This window comes from Papio anubis, chromosome 11 (assembly GCF_008728515.1).
Source record: "Papio anubis isolate 15944 chromosome 11, Panubis1.0, whole genome shotgun sequence".
NCBI lineage: Eukaryota > Metazoa > Chordata > Mammalia > Primates > Cercopithecidae > Papio > Papio anubis.
The window spans coordinates 86,012,714-86,031,735 of NC_044986.1; the positions used below are offsets into that span (position 1 = coordinate 86,012,714).

The window sequence follows — 19,022 nt, forward strand, 5'->3', positions numbered from 1 at the left end:
TACAAAAATGAGCTTCAAGTCATGCTTATGAGATCCTACGCTTTCTTCTAGGAGTCTAAATGAACTTATAATTTCTGATTTCCAAAAGTCACAAGGGGTTACAAAGACACAGCAAGTGCCACATGGGAGGAGCTGAGGAGGCATCATCCTGGAACCAGAGAGCAGGGCACTGAGGCTGAGGACTGGGTGAGGCCCCACCCAGCACTCCCAGGCTTTAAACAGGGGACCAATGATTGACCAGCCAGTTACAGCTCAGTTTCACCAGCTGTAAGATGATGAGGGGAGCCTATCATGCGGAGTGTTATCAAGGAATAAGTGAGCACAGGCAGGTGCAGGGGTCAACCTGCTGCTTCACAGACACTCAACACGTGTCTGCTGCCCTCACCTGAAGGACCTCAACTGAGGAAGTAAATTTTGCCATTTCATTGTTGGCTGCTATGGGCTGAATGTGTGTGCTTCAAAATTCACTGAGATTACCCCAGTGGAATGGTGTTAGGAGGTAGGGCCTATGGGAAGTAATTAGGTCATGAGGGTGGGGTCCCTTGTGATGGGATCAGTGCCCTTATAAGAAGAGACACAAGAGGGCTTGCTTATACATGTGCACGCTCACTCTCTCTCCCTGATGTATGAGAATACAACAAGAAAATGTCCATTTACAATCCAAGAAGAGGGCCCTCACCAGAAACCAGGTCTGCCAGTGCCTCGATCTTGGACTTTCCAGCCTCCAGAACTGTGAGGAGCAAATGTCTATTTTAATCCTCCCAGCCTATGATATTTTAGTTCAAGCTAAGACATTCTCCTCATAAAGCATAGACCATAGACAAGGACATTCCCCTCTAAAGCAAGAGGGCTGTTAGAATTGCACAGAAAGGTCAAGAGCTTGGCCCAAAACTGACCAGCAAGTTGAAGGTTCAGAGCAAGGCACCCTGTGGCATGGGGTGGCGGAGGCTGTGTGTGCTGTGCATCTGCGGGTGGAGGACCATCTGTGAGCATGGCTCCAGGCTGTGCATAGACAGGGAGAAGCTGTCACACTTCACTCCACTGAACTGCTCCTCAGACATGCCTGAGTCGATGGCTCAGAAAACCAACCCAGAAAAAAGAGCAAGAGGAATCAATTCCAATTTGTTAGAGCCTTCTGGGTGTGATAAAGCCAACCCCTGCCATCTCCACTGTCTTCCTGTTTCCCCTTCTCTAAGAAGTGAAAGCACCATTCAATTAAGGTAATTAAATTCATCCGAAGATCTTGGGCTCAGAAACCACACTACCGGCAAGTGGTCAAACCTAGCAACGAAGCAAACCCCAATGGCTTCCTGTGGAAAGATGGGCAGGGATGAGGAGGAAAATGGAACATATCTTCAGTAGCTCAAGGGTGCACCTTGGGCCGGCAGGGGAGCCCCCAGCTCTGCAGAGTCCAGCTGCCTGAGCCTCCCGCAGCACCAGAGCCCTCTCCAAACAGGAAGGACTCATGTTTACGGGCTGAATCAAAAGTTTCACTTCTGTGGATGTCTAGGAGAACTCAGCCAAGAAGATCCTTAGGACATATCATAAAAGTGAAATGAAACCCTCGTTTTCTCCCCCAGAGCCACCAATTCTCCCATGAGCCAAGAGTGGGGCTGGCACCACCTCCCAGGACATGCCTATGGGAGCCTGAGTCCACAGGCCAGAGGTTCAGGGTTTCATCCTGGAGAAAGCAGAAGGTGGTAAGGTGGTGAGCCCAGGCTGACTCTCATCTCCAGTTCTTCCCTGTCTTTACATGCTGTGTGGCACTTAGCAACATCCTGCACCTCTCTGTGCCTTTGTTTCTCAACCTAGAAGATGGTGACAACAAGGCCCACTCAACCTGCCTCAGAGGAGTCATGGGAATCAAACAAGATCACGATGCTGAAGTGTGTCATGAACTACAGGGTGATGCATACACTTGAGCCATGACCGTCACTGTGTCATCCCAGTATTGACTCACCGCATTGGCTTCCTCTGATTTGTGATCCACTTTGAGTGCTAAAAGTTGGTGAGACCCTCATGTAGCCAGATGATGATGATGATGATGATGAAGTCATCCAGTGGAATTTGAATTTCAGATAATGAATAATTTTGTTAGTATGAATGTATCCCACATATTGCATGGGATACACTTACACTAAAAAAGTATTTATTGTTTATTTGAAATTCACATTTCACTGGGTGTCCTGTATTTTTAATTTGCTCAATCTAGCAGCCTGGCCATGCCAGACCACCAACTGTTCCCTCTGTGCAGTGTCCCCAGGACCACCAAGACCTGGCCCCAAGCCCACTCCGTCACCAGCTGTGAGACACGGAATATCCGGGTCCTCCCTCTGAGGGCTGTTTGTCTCACCTCATGGGTGATTGTGGTCCTAAGCTGGGCCCTCCAGCATCACCAAATGGGGCTCTGGTCCTGTGGACCTGACACGCTCCTCAGTTATGTGGGGGACACCTGCAATAGGGCTTGGCATGTAGGAGTTATGAGTCTTCTCTCCTTACACTTCCTGTCCTTACAACCTGGGACACATGAGGGTCCAGGGTAGATCAGCAGAAGGTGGACTGCATGACCTTCTCAGGCCTGGGTTGGCTGCCAGCCAGAAGCCCTGAGGAAGACAAGGGGAACATGGACCTCTGTCCCTCTGCACACCACAGTAAACCTCTGTCATCAGATCCCAGGGTCCAAGATGTGCACTCAGCAACCAGAGCTGAAAACATTTCCCAGTGACCAGGGTGCACCAGGCACGCTGTAGGTAAAAGATGAACCAAGTCAGGGACCTCACACCAAGGATCTCAAAGTCTAGTGGGAGAGATAGATTCACCTCAGTGCAGGAAGAATAAAGCAATGTAAGTGATAAAAAGGGAAGAAAAGATTCTACGAGGAACAGAACAGAGGAGGAAGTTGTCAGCAGTTGCGGCCGAGGACAGGGAGAGATGTTCCAGGCACAGGGACTACTACTTGAGGAATCCGGTCCAGGACACATGGGCCCTGCCCCTCCCTGGCACAGGGCACCACAGGCCTGGAGGAAGGAGGGTGTGGGAGCAGGCAGAGCTCCCCTGCCAACAGGGACTTGAAGGTCATGCATAGGCATTTGTAAAGGATTAGGAGGGAGAGAGAATTGTATCCGCAAAAAGCAGCACATCCCAGTCAATAATAAAAGCATCATGAGGCGTGGCATGGAAAAAAAGCATCATGTGAGAAAACATTTTGGAAGAGTTAGAATTTAGCAATGACTGTGCAAAGGGTATTTCAGTGCTCATCTCACAGAAAAGCTGATTCATGAGGATACATGCTCAAATTGAGTTTGTTTGAAGTATTCTGATTCAAAAAGATGACCCTACAATAAGGAGAAGAAAATACACATCCTTAAGTGTAATTCTTGGGGCTCCAAGGCTGCAGGGCACCACCAGTTCACCCGTGCACATATTCACAGTGGGCATGGCAGACCCTTTGCTCTTCTCCAGGGGATCAACTGGAGAGTCCATTTTTAAATTCCTGCCGGGGGATCCTGTTTCCCCTAGTGTGCTCTGGTGTTTTGCAGAACCTTCTCCACCTGATGCAAGTTTGGCCTGGGTCGGTGGAGGAAGTGCTGTTGAGTCCTGCACAGTTGCCTGGAGGTAGAGGGCAAAGCCAGCATTTCATCCGCTGACCCTGTAATTTAGATAACGCATCACCTAATGACCATTCACACTGTGGCTGTAAACAGAGCCCCGGGTAATATACTCAACATTACGTGGAAGTTTGCTGGACGCTGGCCCTCCAGAAGGCATCAAAGCCACTCCCCAACTTAGAGCACTGAGAGCAGTGTGAGAGACCAACTGGGAAATGGCAAAGTCACGATGAAGTCTCTTTTCATCTCCCCCTGATAGAAATGCAATCCGGACATAAACAGTACATGCCACGCTGCTGAGGGATGCCTTCCCCAGAGCCAGCCTGTCAATAGTCTCCAAGAACAATCCTGTCCACCTGTTTCCATTTCTTACCATGGGGGAATTTTACATATTTGAGGGATGTGGAAAGTAAATAAAATCCACTTGGATTCAAATTCACTAATTTGAAATTTGTGATAATTCTGCGATTATTGGATTATAATTGACTGTCAATAAAGCAAGTCCTCCTAAGCCTGTCAACAGTGTGAGTAATATCATGACAAGTGGAAGAGTTTTCTCATTTATTTAACAGATATTGCTTGCACTGTACACTGTGCTACATGAAAAAGAAACACAAACGTGGACCCCGCCACCAATAAGCACTCAGGCTAGCAGGAGGGACAAACATTAAACAACAAATCACCCAGTTAAATGCTTAATTATAATTATGGTAAGTGCTGCAAAATAATGGGTATAGCCTATGATAAAGGGGTGTAATGAGCAGACTTGGAATAGCCTGAGGAAGCTGCATCATCAAAGGGACATGTGAACTGGGCTCTGAAGCACATGTTGGAGTTAACCCGGTAATGATGAAAGGATGGAAGTAAAAAAGTCCAGGCAGAGGGAACACCATGTATAGAAGCCCTGAGGCAGGAAGTAGGATGGCATAAAACTGGAAAAAGACCAGGGTGGCTGGAAAGCCAAGCATGAGGGGAAAGATGGCACAAGGTGTGGATGGAAAGAGAGGATCTGAGTTAAGGAGATTGATCTTCATTCCTTAAAACTGGAAAGCCATCAAGGGATTCTAAGCAAGAGGTTGATATGAACAAGTTTGAGTGTTGAAAGCTGCCTCTTGGTGCAGGGCAGGAATGGGCTGCTGCAGTGGCCGAGGGATTTGAGACAGCAGCTTGGTCCACACAGTGACTGTGGAGATGGAGACTGGTGTGTAAGGAAGAGACCTTCGGAAATGAAACTCATGGGACTAGGAAATGGATGTCATAGGTGAAGGCACAGGAGGAGGAAATCGAAAGTGACATCAGGTTTCTGAGGTCCTCAGGGAGAAAGTGGGCTTGCAGAAGGCTCATGGACTCTGCTTTAAAAGTGTGGGTTGGAAGGGCTGTGATACAGGGGCACCCAGCTGCCTGGTGGGTGGGCAGAGGCGTGGACTGCAGCCGGGCAAATGGCCTGGCCTGGACGCAGCCTCAGTGTGTGGATGCTTGCAGGGACCGTGGTGTGGGGACAATCACCTGCATGTAGACTGTACAGTGAGGAGAGAAGAGGCTCCAGGACTGGGAGCAGAGGAAATCAGCAGTCAAGGAGAGGAAGAGACTAAACATCCAGACAGGGAGGGGAGAAGGAAAGAGTCAAAGTGAGAGAGTATCTCAAGTAGACGGTGGCCATTAGGCTAGATTGCAGTCTAGAAGTTCAGTCAGATGAGGAGCAAAAGTGCCATCAGAAGATCCATCAGGGAGGAGTGGGGGCCAGACACTAAAGGCCGAGTGAGACAGGTAAGGAAATAATGGAGGGGAGAGATAAGAAGCATTTAAGAGAACAGTCTTTGAAGGCCACAGACATAAATAGGAATTGACCAGGTCGTGATTAAATATTGATGTTTATTTCTATGCATTCATGACGAGGTTCCAAGACCTTGTTTAGAACATGGCCCTGCCATGTGCACTGTATCCTCCATCATGCTGCCTGAAGGGAACACACCCTTTCACTGGCAAAGTGCTCTACCAGCAAGAATTTTCGCCAGTTCAGAGTGGCTTCCTTCAAATGGTTCAAAGTGGTGAGCAAGAGAGTTTTTCCACTGGCATCTGGAAAATTCATTCCAGCAGCAATGTCAGTGAGTCCATGAGGCAACTGCCTAGGGGGAAAGCCTAAGCACAGGGTGAGGGGTGTCCTAACCATTCACAAAATAAATGCCACTATGTCATTCTGCACCTCCATCTCACCAGTGTGTGACACCAGATGGGTTTCATCCTCATCCCTAAGTCAGATCTCAGTGGAGCTTCAGGCAGGGGAGTGGCCTTATTATTTAGAGATGCAAATGGATCGATCTGAATTTTTTGGAAGACCATAAGACCCAAGACCAGGAGTCTTTCTCAACAAAATTCATATTATCTTTTCCCTTCTTTTCTGTGCCTCAGTTTGCCCTCCAGGAAAAAAAAAAATCAGAATAAAGATAACCCACTTCAGAGCATTACCAAAAACAGTGATTTAGCTTCTATTTATTGAGCTCAGTATACAAAGGTATACAAGACTCCCTTCCTTGGTTCAAGGAACTTCCTTTCTAGTTGAGGAGAGAAAGCAGCGATCATCAGTTCTTGAAACATATGGGTCATGATGTATGAAGTGACAACACGGCTGAGCTTTGGAAAAGGTAAACCCAGTATGTTTTGGGAACATGAAGGAGGCCCATCTAAGCCAGCCTGGGAAGTCAGGGATAGGGCCTCGCCGTATGGTGGTAGACACAGAGCACCTCTGTGATTCTCCAAAGAAATAGACGCCACAAATTCAAGCTATTATGATTATTAATATTATTAATAAACTACCTTGAACTAGATTAATATCCAGGAGCTACAAGCTGGGAAAGGTCTTATGGAAACCCCAAAGGTCCGCATTTAAAATGTGCAGAGTGGATTTATTTTAATTAGTTCACTCTTCATTCTGAGCATTCTGAAAATCCTCCTGGGCAGCTTTTTGGTTCTTTTAGCTGTCAGAAGTCTCAAGCCTTCTGCCAACAATGAATCCAACACTATGCTGCCACTTGCTGAGTGGACTTGACTTTCACTGCTCCAGTTCTCTTTGCTGCAAAACCCAACTTATCAGTTCAGTGGGAAAAGGGCCTTAGGTCAGATTTTATTAGCAAAAAATAATTCACAACTGGGTCAATCATATTAGAAAACTGAAAATCTTAAAACAGGTTTCTAAAAATGTCTTGGACCATGGACAAATTAATGGATATTAGGAGGGATATAAATTGACCTTATGGTCAAATATGCCTATTTTTGGAATTTTGTTGAGCTCAAGTATGGATTCTTTTTCATTTTTGAAGGCCAATTACATTGTTGTATAACTGTCATTTAAAGATACTTTGGGTCAGGTGTGATGGTTCACTCCTGTAATCCCAGAACTTTGGGAGGCCAAGGCAGGAAGATCACTTGAGGTCAGGAGTTCGAGGCCAGCCTGGCCAATATGGTGAAACCCTGTCTCTACTAAAAATACAAAACTTAGCTGGGCATGGTGTTGCACACCTGTAATCCCAGTTACTTGGGTGGCTGAGGCACAAGAATTGCTTGAACCCAGGAGGTAGAGGTTGCAATGGGCCAAAATTACATCACTGCACTCCAGCCTGGGCAATAGAGCAAGACCTTGTCTCAAAAAAATAAAATAAAAGATACTTTTTCCACTGAACTTGTGCTTGGCCCTTTGGTCAGTTGGGTTCCACTGAAATTATTTTTCTTCTTTCTAGATGGGCAGTGATGACACCAAATATAAGCATAAAAAGATGTTTTAAAACTACACATCCTGAAACTCAGCACAGCAGGCACCTGCAGCTTCCAGTACTGTAACAGGTATGGAACTAATCCAAGAGCAGGCATCTAGAAACACCTTTTGTTTTTGGCCATTATGCTGAAAGGTACAGTGGGGGCTGGGGGTGGGGGGAGAATGAGGTCAAGTTTCTGACTGTCCCGTCTGACCCCAGGTATATCAAATCAGAATTGAAGAAATTATCTGAATAAAGCTAGCAAGGTGGGAAGGGAGTCTCTCTTTTCCTTGAGGCAGAAGCAATGTAGTTATTTTCTGAATGATCTGAAAAATCCATGAACATCCTTCACCACTGTTTGGAATGAGGATGTAAACCCAGGATCAGGTAGGGTTCTTCAACCACAAGCAACAGAAGCAGAAACTGAACAAATGAGGTAGAAATGCATATGTATTAAAAGAAAAATGCAGGTCTTGTAGACTCAAGGTGACAGCTAAAGTTCCAGGCTAGGAAACATCAGGGGTCAGGTATGTCCTTAAGCATAGTGAAAGCTCTACCACCAGCAAGGAAGCCTGAGCATGCTTCCATCCTTGTGTGGCTCCAGGAGAACTGCTACAATCCATGGGCTTGTCCTCGGTCTCACACCTGCTATTGGCCCTGGGGAGCCTCTGCAGGCACCTTGACTTTCAGCCCCACAAAGACTGAAAGCCAAGGGGTGAGGAAATTTCCCACAAAGTATCAAGTGCTTTTTCTCAGAGGATGCAAGCTGAGTATTCAAAAACCAAATAGCAAATACCTACTAATACGAGGGTGTGTTTAATTGGTTAGAGGCTTGGTTGACTCTATCTAAGCTTCTAAATTTAGGTCTCCAACTAACCTATTTTCATCTTAATGTAAACTATCTTATTTTCATTCAAAGTGTAGAAACCCCCAATATTACTGAGTTCAGCCATTGCCAAGATCAGAATCCCAGCATTTAGGACATCAGGAGACTCCGGACTGTTTTGATAGGATCTCAGGGTACAGAAAACCTGACTCATAGTGGTCAATGCCACTCAGGTTCCATCAAACCCCACACCAGCCTCAATAACATAAATTCATGTGGGATGGTGCTGCCATGGGCTCACAGCTTAGCAGTGCTGGCCAGGACCTGGGCTCCTCACCTGTCCACCCTGCCATCCTCTGCAGGTTGGCCTTCAGTGGCCATTGCTTGTCTCTCAGGGCTGCAAAGTGAATTCAATGTTACGGTTGAATCATGGCCCCCCTAAAAAAACATCGTAACTCTCATTACCTCAGAGTATGACCTTTTGGAAATAAGGCTGTTACAGATGTATTGTACTTAGTTAAGACAAGGTTATTAAGGTGGGCCCTAATCCAGTATGACTGGTGTCCTTATGAAAAGGGAAAATTTGGGCAGGGCGCAGTGGCTTATGACTGTAATCCCAACACTTTGGGAGGCCAAGGTGGGCCAATTACTTGAGCCTGGGAGTTCAAGACAAGCCAGAGCAACATGGTGAAACCCCATTTAAACAAAAAATAGAAAAATTAGCCAGGTAGGGTGTAGTGCACCTGTAGTCCCAGCTGCTTGGTAGGCCGAGGCAGGAAGATCACTTGAGTCCAAAAGGTCGAGGCTGAAGTAAGTTATGATTACACCACTACACTCCAGCCTCGGTGACAGAATGAAAAAAAATTTTTTAATAATTAGAAAATTTTTAAAAGTTTGAAAAAGGAAAACTGTGGACAGAGAGACAAGCATAGAGGGAAGATGATGTGAAGACACAGGGAGAAGACGTGTGTCCTAAAGCCAACGAGAAACGCTAGGATCAATTCTTCCTTACAGCCCTCAAAAGGAACCAACCCTGCGACACCTCGATTTTGGACTTCCAGCCTCCAGAACTGTGTGGCAATACATTTTCAATGTTTAAGCCATCGTTTGTTATGGCAGCCCCAGCAAAGAAGTCAAGCAGTTTCTGGCTTCTTGTCTGCATTCAAGGCAGGAAGAAGAGCACTAACAGAGCGGAGACAACAGGATTGCTCCTTTGATTAGAGAGGCAGGAACTTTCACAGACTGCTGGCTGCTTCCATCCCTGTGATCACAGCCATGTCCTCTGGCCATGCTAACTGCATGGGAGTCTGAAGACCAAGCGTGTGTCTTCTACTGGGGAAGGCGTGAGCTTGGCCAGCCCTCAGAGTCTCCCCTACTCATCACGTGGGCTGATGCTCTCCCCTTGTATGCAGCCTTCTAAAAAGCACATGCTGTCATGAGCGTGTACTTTCCAGGGAGCCAGCAGCCTGCCTTTCAAGGTAGGGCTGAAGAGCATGTGCAGAGAGGCCTTCCCAGAGCAGGTCATTAGCTCCTCATAAGCTCATTCAGTCCACTAGAACTCAGGTCCCATCCTTTCTCCAGCTTAGTTCTGTCTTTCACAGAAACAAGTCAATCAGCCGATGAATCAGCATTGCTAACTTGGAATGTCAAGACATGGAAACAACAGACCCCAATGAAGCCTGGCTTCCAGGATGAAAGACAAACATTACTGACAGCCCAGTGGCTTTGAGCCTATGCCGGGATGCTACTCCCAATCTCCTGGAGCCTTTATCAGATATGCAGTTTGAAAACATTTTCGTCCATTCCGTAGAATACCTTTTCATTTTTGTAATTGTTTCCCTTGCTCTGCAGAAGCTTTTGACTTGATGTAATCCCACTTGTCTATTTTTGTTTGTGTTGCTTGTGAACTCAGCCTTTATACTCTTAGAGCCTTCAACTAATTAAATGAGGACCACCTGCCTTATAGAAGATAAACTGCTTTACTTAAAGTCTACTGATTTTAGTGTTAATCACATCTTAAAAATACCTTCACAGAAACAGCTAGACTGGTCTACAGTCTAGATGTATAGCAAGCTAGCCAAGTTGACACATAAAATTAACCCTCACAGGCACCATTTTCCACCTGAACCAGCACATATTCTTGCGTAGAGCTGTATACTCTGTTCACACCCTGCATCTTTTTCTTTTGCAGAGAAAAAAACAAAAATTCCCCACTTTGCAATTACATCTGTGAATGAGAAGCTCCAGTTTTGTGGGAAGAGGGAAACACCTAAACTTGCCAGAATCATCACCAGAGACACCTGCCGGCTGACGAGGACAGCTTTCTTGGAGCCGACAGATGATGCAGGGAAACAAGAAGTGCACAGACGGGTTCAGTGACTCCTCCAGCATCGGCAGCGTGTTGGATGATGCAGACAGGGAAGTGAGCAGCCTCACAGACCGGGCATTCCGGAGCTTGTGCATCTCAGAGGATACATCCTTCCATGACTCCTATCTGGCCGTGTCCCCAGATACCACCCGACAGGTGTTTGGGACTTTTCACCAGAGAACAGTGAGCCACACCCAGAGGAAAAGTGGCATTTGGAGCCAGTTACCATCACAGGGCACGGAACATTCAGGCTGGGCAGCCACCTTCCGACAGCTACCCAAGTACGTTCAGGGAGAGGAAAAGTACCCCAAAACCAGCCCCCCACCAACGCCAGTCCAGAGGAGACTGGAGGTGCCAGTTTCCGGCCTAAGGAGCAGCAACAAGCCGGTCTCCAAAGTATCAACACTAATTAAATCTTTCGACAGGACCGAGAGCCAACGTTGTGAGAGCAGGCCCACTACCAGCAAGCCTCCGGCTCTGAAAAATCCCCCCAAATTCGCTCCTCTTCCAGAAAGCAGTGTCAACTTCTGCTTTGATTCTGCATTTCTGACAGTCAGGAGGGTGCCCGCTGAAGTTTCCAACACCCATCAGAACAGCCACCAGCCAGGCAGGAAGCACGGAGAACAGGAGTCCTCCAAGAACCCAGAAATGGCCTGTCACAGCTCCAGCAGCTTCCTCCCGGCAGCCGACGACACGGCCACCTCATCTGAGTCAAAATTCCCCTCTCCACACCACAAGCCAGCCACGGGTGAGCCTGGGAGAGGCAAAGGCACCTTTCTGCACAGTGAAAATAGTGCTTTTGAGTCATGGAATGCCCACCAACCAAAGCTGCTGGAGAGAAAGGACGTGGCTGGAACCGTCCCAGAAAGCAAAGCTCCCAAGCACTATGGGGACACGACCTTGCTAAGTGAACCCCGTCCTCCTGAGTGCACAGTCTCTCCCTGCCAGGTTCAGGCCTGCCGCAGTCAGGAAGAGAACAGACTCACAGCAGGGGCTCTGTCCACATCCGTACCCTGGGGGTGCAGGGATCCAGGATCCCAGGTATTTGCTGTGGAAGGAAAAGCTCCCAGCTTACAGCCTGATTCTCAAGAGAAGCCAGCCCAGCCCCCATGGAGGAAGCCAAAGACTGGCAAAAAAGGGAAAGAAAGTCTACAAGATACCTCGGAAGAAAAGACACAGACCAAAAGGAGAGGCCCACCTTTGTATACAAAACACAACCCCCAGGGACAGTTTCCAGAAAATGATGCTCTTGACCTGCCTGTGGAACCCAATGAACATTATGATCCCCCCTTTAATATCAGTAAGCTCCTGACCCCCATCATACCCAGCAAGCACACCCTGGATTCAGCAGAGAGCCAGCTGGCAGAGCAAACCCCATCACCCCCGGGACAGCTAAACGGATACCAAGAGAAGGAGCCCAGTGAATGTCAGTCTCGAGACAGCTACAAGTCCAAAGCCCCTAGCCTGCTGTTTAACCTCAAGGACGTGCGGAAGCGTGTTAAGAGCACATACAGTTCCTCACCTCTCTTGAAAGGGCTTGATGAGAAAACTAGAGGTAAGGTTGATGGAAAGCAAGAACCTGTGAGCAACGGTGTCATCCTATCCAATGGGCTTGAGGAAAGCCCTCCAAACGAGCTTTCTAAGGAGAGACCTGCTGATGACCCCACTGCATCACACATCAATCCCCAGAAGGTCCCTACAGCTGACCCCAGTGAGCCCTCTGCAGACTGCTATCTAACTCTTAGCGCAGCTTCGACTATCACCAAAGTTCCCTTCTATGTTAACGGGGAGGCTGCTGAGAGGAGCAGTTATGAGAATGACGAGGTGGAAGGCGAGTTGGAGATGGGTCCTGCCAGATCCGGCTGGTGTCCAGACTCCAGGGAACACCGCCCCAGGAAACACCTCTCCCTCAGGCTTTGCAGTAGGGATCCTGAGCCTGGAAGGGCTACAGAGAAAACGAAGACTCACCAGCTAGAGAATGGGCTCTCCAGATCTGTGTCCCAAGAGACAGAACCTGAGAGGGAGGCAGGACTTCAGAACACACACTTGAACCAGAAATTATCCCCAGGGCCCCTCTCTCCTGAGGAGGAAGATGTGTTTTACAGTGACAGCCAATCCGATTTTATGCCAAGCCTCAAGGGTAAGGCCAAATTCAGCACCAGCTCTTCAGATCAATCCTTTGCCTCATTTGATGATCAGCAGAAGACGTGGTTTACTGAGAACCAGCGGGAAGACAGGAGGAAGGATGTGAGTGCAGGTGACAGTCAGAAGGATGAGAAGGAGAACGTGGTGGGGAAGGATGAGCCGCAGTACTGCGCCTTAAGCAATGGGCACGCACACCTGGAAGACCGCAGCCAGGGGGAAGCATTGCAAAGAGAAGGGGAAAGTGTGCCTGGAGGAAGAACCAGGAAGGCATCGGCAGAGGAAGCTAATTTCAGAGGCTCTCGGATTGGGGAAAATAAGAGTACGACCTTTTCACAGGCCAAAGACCTTACTCCCTCACCATCTTCTGCTTCAAACAGGCACATACTGTTTACCATTAAAGACAACACCCTCAGAGCCACCCCTGTAATTAAACCTATCATGCTGCCTCTCCTGAGGACCATGTCCTCGGAGGACTCCCTCAGCAGTGGCCACAAAGAGGAGGAATTGCCAAGGCCAGAATGGGGTGAGGATCCTGGTTTCTGTGCCCCCGAAAACCAGGACATTCTTGGTACATCGACACCCACTAACACACTGAGCACACGTGTGAAGTGCATGGCCAACGAGGTCATGGAGGACCCCAGGCAGGGGTCCAGCATGGCCAGGATGGAGGCCTCTCAGCCAGCCCCAAAGGGAAATTTCCCATCTGTGCCTCTGGTGGGAGAGGGGGACAGGGTGAAGCCACCACCAGATGCTGAACATGGCCTCATGGCAAGCAATTGCAAGAGCAGCTCTGCAGACTCAGGGAAGCCAGCGGACCCACGGCACATTCCCACCATCACTTTACCCGAGGGCGACATAGAAGACCAGTCACCCCCATGGCAGCCTGAAACCTGTTGGGAAGAGCAGACCCCAGGTTTAAAGAGTCACTTTTTGTCCACACCCAGAGCAGGGCCCCCTGGCAGAAGACTGGTCCCCGGTGAAATGGCAAATTCCCCTAACCCCAGCTCCCCGGGGGAGAGCAGTGCCTGCTCCCCTGCTGCCAGCAGCATGTGGGAGGAGGCTTCCCAGGCCCCTGGAGGACAAGAGCTGCTGCCCGAGGAGCCTCCTCAAGCCAGCCCCTGGGCCAGCTCCAGTCCTGCCAGGGTCACCAAGAGGGAGGACCTGACCCACGCCCTCGTGTGGGAGGGTGGCTCCGACCCCCTACTTGAGCTGTCGGCAGAAGACCTCCGAACCCTCTCTCCAAGAGGTTCATTGTTGGATGTGGCTACCAGCCCAGCAGGCACCCCTGGGAGACTTGAGCTTCCTGCACAGCTAGAGAGGGCAGCAAGCAAGCCACCTGCAGTCCCACCCAAAACAGAGAAAGCCCTGCGGCGGGCGAAGAAGCTGGCAAGTAAGAGGAGGAAGACCGACCAGGCTCAGGAGAAGCACGGCGAGTCACAAGAGGGAAAACCCTGCCCAGAGGACTTGGAGCAGACACAGCAAAGGCCACTGTGCCCCAGAGAGAGGCTCCGACACAGTTTCCCTGTGGTCCGTTCCCTGCCCCCTCCCGTGCACCGCCACTCCGTGTCCGGCTTCTCGGAGCCTGTTGGGAGGCAGCCCGGAGGCCCCCAGTCCCTCACACCCCTGCCTGCCTACCCCGCCACCCAGAAGGTCCTCCAGGATCCGCAGTCCGGGGAGTACTTTGTCTTCGACTTGCCACTCCAGGTGAAAATCAAGACCTTCTATGACCCAGAGACAGGCAAGTATGTCAAGGTCTCCATCCCGTCCTCCGAGGGGGCCTCCCCAGAGCCGACCCCACCAGATGCCCTGGCCGCTCCCTATGTGCTGTACCCCGGCTTCCAGCCAGTGCCTGTGACGGCCTTGATGCCACTGCGCTGCTCCTCTCAGCTCTCCGCACCCACCTTCCTCAGGCAAGGCCCTCGTGCCTCCACGGCCCGTGCCAGGCCCCAGAGTGTCCACGAGTCTGGACTACAGCTGGCCTCAGGGCCTCATGGTGACTGCACCCCGCACTCTGCAGGCCAGCGCCCCCATGGGCCTCCCCAGAGCCCAGAAGAGGAGGGTGCAGAAGCTCCAGGCCTGGGCATCATCTCCACCGACGACCTAGAGGACTTTGCCACAGAAGGCATTTCTTGAGTTACCGCAGGCTGAGCCCCACCCCCAGATGAACCCAGAGGAGCTTACTTCCCCCTATCCCAAAACAAGCAACACACACACACACACACATGCAGACACATGCACACGCACATACATACACACAAACACACACACACACACACACACACACATGATCGTCAACACATGGCCTTTTTAGATCCGTAAAATCCAGAAGGCAGTAGGGATCCCAAGACAACCTCACCCGAAGGGCTCCCTGTCTCTCCTCTGATGGAGGGGTGCTGCTTGCTTGGCCCAGTCCCCTCCATGCCAGTTCCCAGGTGCACTCTACTCCAGCCCTTCTCCATCCCTTCCTTCCTCCCTCTCCTGGCCTGCCCTGCTCTTCCCTGGCCCTGCCAACCAGGTGGGTGTGGTAAGGGCACCACCTGGTCCCAAGGGTCTCTCTGCACCTGCACCCACCCACTCACTTGTAGGCTCCTTGATGAGCAAACCCGTGAGGCCCCCAGCTCAGACTCAGCAGCCATTTCAGGTCACCTCAGGCAAACTGGCTAAGGACCAGCGCAGGGCAATTTTGCAGAAATGATCATTTGCATAGAATGGGTTTCCTTCACAGGGAGAAACTTGCCTCTGAAAGCTATTTTCTGATCAAGAAAAGGCCCACTTTTTAAAAAGTGAAACAAGTTTGCAGATACGGTTGTGTCCCTGGACTCCTGTCTTCCTTCTGTGGGCAGTGGGGGTCAGGACTGACAGAGCCACCTCCCTGTCTACCACAGTCTGGTGTCCCACCTTGTCCCTCCAACACCTGTCCATGCCTTTGCAGGGCCAGGCCCTCCAGTAGGTCCTGGCTGCCCCAATTTAGTGACCAGTACCTGTGCCCTCCACTTAAAAAGAAAGTGTGTTCACCCCCTCACCCCCTGTCGGTTCCTGACCTTTGGGGATTTGGAGTGAAGTGTCGGGATTCACTCAAGAGTTTGAGTTTTACCTAACGAAACAGGTCCACTGGCCCAGCACAGTAAAGCCAAAATCCACACTGAGGTTTGCAGTGAGAGAAAGGCAGGTGTTTATTTGCAGGGCACCAAGCAAGGAGAATCAGGTAGCTCACGCTTAAAACCTGACCTCCCCCGTGGCTTGCAAGCATGAATTTTTTAATGGCAAGGGAAATTTTCAGGAAAGCCGAAGTAGATGAAATTGTAAATCAACGCATGGAGGGTACACCTTGGTTTGGCGTAAAAAGGCAGGATATCTTGAACCAGGGACTTATGGGTCATAGGGTGGAATCAAACATTTTCTGAATTGCAATTGGTTAAGGAAGAGAAGCTTTGTTTTAAAATTTGGGTTAGCAGAAAGGAATGTTAGCTCTAGCTTGTGGGTGGGACTTCCCCCAAGTCCCCCAGGAAGAAATTTAGAACAAAGAGCCGTTCTCAGAGTTCAGTCCTCAGCTCCCTCTTCTCTGAGGTCTCTGTGCTAGTGGATCCGTTTGGTGGGGGTCTAGGTTTCTGAAAAACATCTCAGAGTCACGAGTTCAGGTGTTCTCTTTAATTTCCAGAGGGAACCAAACACCCCAGGACTCTGGCTTCCTTCGCTGTTGTTTTAGGTTACTATTACCTTCCTGCTTATCAAGTTGCTCTTTTGCTTCTCAGGGCTAGCTAGGTGCCTGGAATTTCCCTTGAAAGAAGCCAAGATTTTCGTGTATTTCCATGGTTGGGGAGGGGTCCTTGCTCGATCTTAAGAGCAAGTGCCCTCTGGCAGGCAGCCAGCTAGGAAGCAAAACCAGCACCCAGGGTCCTGATAGGTTTCCACACCATGGCTTCTACAGAAGCCTCTTAATGCTTGTTCTACTGGAAACACAGGGGCAAAACGTGCTTCCCTCTTTGTTTAGAAACCTCAGCAGCTGCCAGGACTGTGCTGCCCAGGGCGCAGGGGACCATGCAAGATGCATCGTCCTTGTCCTGTTGGCAAAGGCACCGTTTCCACACTGGAAGGATGAGGAGGCATTCAGTAAACCAAGTCCCAGACTCACACAAATACAGGGGCTTTGAGCACAGTTCAGGTCATGATTTGGATTCGAGATTTTATATCTTTTTGTTTTCCCAACAAGTGCAGCCATACCTGATTTTCATTGTGAAAATACCACACAATGCCCCCTCCTTTCCCCCCAGCCAATGCCATTCAATTTGGCCACACCTGTTGCCAGCCAGGCAACCAGCCAGGAGTGCAGGCAGACCACTATCCCAAAATCTGGTTCACATGAGTCACTCACTGGGTGCAAGAGACAAGAACAAAGTTGCATTTTGACCCTGGCTCCAAATCACCTCAAGCATCCTCTCCACTTTGTTTTCATCTCACTAAAACATGAGAAGGAATAACTCATTTTGCAATTCTCAGGACCCGAGGAAAAGAATTATCTAACAAAGGAAGAGTCCCTCCATTCAATAAGAACCACACTTATAGTAACTATGTCCCCACAGGAGAAAATATTACTTTGGGGAACTCATTTTGGGGAAGCAATCTTCTTCCTTAGAACCGATATTGGCAAGACTGTGGGTAGAACTGAACACATAAAGACTTGCTCCCAGCAAGTCAGCTAGAAGGACACCTCACTCCCTTACAGCAATGGGCCTGTGTTCCTGAAGCGGATAATGCCTCCAGAGAACACAAGCAGAGAGTCTCCATCCAGTGAAGCCTAACTCACTAGCCAGTGATGTTTTCCTCTTTCCATTTGCTTCTGAGGGAGGTCATGTATGCCTCCTTCCTTCCTCACTCCCTCCTTCTCTTTCTCCCTTCTTTGTTTCCCTCCCTCTCCCCTTCTCTCTCTTCCTTTCTTCTTTCCTCCCTCCTTTTTACAAACATTTGCACTGTGCCAGGCACTTTGATGGGTGCTGATGGTACCATGACAATAAGATCTGGTCTCTGCATTCAAGGAGTTAAAATCTAACAGAGAAGAAAGACAATTACAATCCCACATGTTAAGTAATTTAATAGATTGCTCTGAGGAACACCTAACTTGCTCTGGCTCCAGGAGTTGGCACCTGAGCCAAGCCAAGAAACACAAAGCTGTCCATTAATTTATGAAAAAATTCAGAATATCCCCAGCTTTAATCTATCAAAGATGACATTGATTAAATACTAATAGATTTGTCTTGCCATGTCAAAGTGTATTAATTTAGCTAATTGTTCATCAGCATTTCTAATCAGCACAAAAGCTGAACAAGTGTGGCCTCACAGGATAGACCTTGGTTGATATGTCCTTCAGCTTCTGAATTGATATTTCACTCACAGGGGTTGCCCAGCAAAACCACTATTTCTGCCATTGTGTTTAGTAGGACAGTGGTGAGATTTATGAGAACATGTTGTTTGTGAAAATTACCGATGTTGTCTGCATCTTCTGTGTAGTGCCCTGGCCCTTTTCTATGAGTATGACCCCTCTAAATGTCTCCTGGGGAGAGGACATGGAGGTGGAGCACCTCCAGGGAACAGTTGAAGGTCCCAGGCTATTCAGCTAAACATGACCAAGGGCTCACATCATCAAGCATGTACCATGCACTGGCCCATGAGTGGGGAGCTTGAGCCTGGACTCGGTCCTCCCAGCAAACCCATGAGAGATGCCCTCATTAGCCACATTTTACTGTAAAGGAAACAAAGGTACCAGGATGGGATTTAACTGCCCATGGTCACAGAGCCACTAAGTGAGGGGCCACACCAGGGACTTGGGCCCCTCTTACTTCTAAGTGGACTTTTCAATGCTCAGCCAGTAAGTGTGGTCCCTGGAGCAGCAGCCTCCACATCACCAGGGGCTTGTGAGAAGTCCAGAATCCCTATCTCCATCTTCACAAGCTTCCCTGGGTGGCTGATCCATTTGTGCATTGAATTCTACATGCTGTCAGCCACTGCTTAGCCTGGATAAATTTTAGGGAGGTGCATTGGATGTCTTCATGTCTCCACAGCAGATGTCTTGTGCAAAGAAAGAGAGTAGCACATCTAGGTGGGGGAGTTGCAGGGAGCTGATTGACACTCAATGTGAAGAAGGCATCTCTGAGGACGAGCATCATATTTTTTTTTTTTTTTTTTTTTTTTAGACAGAGTCTCGCTCTGTTGCCCAGGCTGGAGTACAGTGGCATGATTTCAGCTCACTGCAACCTCCGCCTCCTGGATTCAAGCAATTATCCTGCCTCAGCTTCCTGAGTAGTTGAGATTACAGGTGCACACTACCGCAC

General features: G+C 49.1%; 1 protein-coding gene across 6 annotated transcripts in view; it reads left to right on the forward strand.

Moving 5' to 3' along the window:
- Window positions 1–18,174, forward strand: part of C11H10orf71 (chromosome 11 C10orf71 homolog) — a 29,894-nt gene extending 11,720 nt beyond the window's left edge. For all 6 annotated transcript variants that reach the window (XM_021943256.2, XM_021943254.2, XM_021943257.2 and 3 more), the window contains 2 exons: window positions 7,343–7,445; window positions 10,375–18,174. In XM_021943256.2, coding sequence (XP_021798948.2) covers window positions 10,522–14,829 — 4,308 coding nt within the window. In that variant the 5' untranslated portion in view covers window positions 7,343–7,445; window positions 10,375–10,521 and the 3' untranslated portion in view covers window positions 14,830–18,174. The remainder of the gene's footprint in view (window positions 1–7,342; window positions 7,446–10,374) is intronic.
- Window positions 18,175–19,022: the final 848 nt, after the last annotated feature.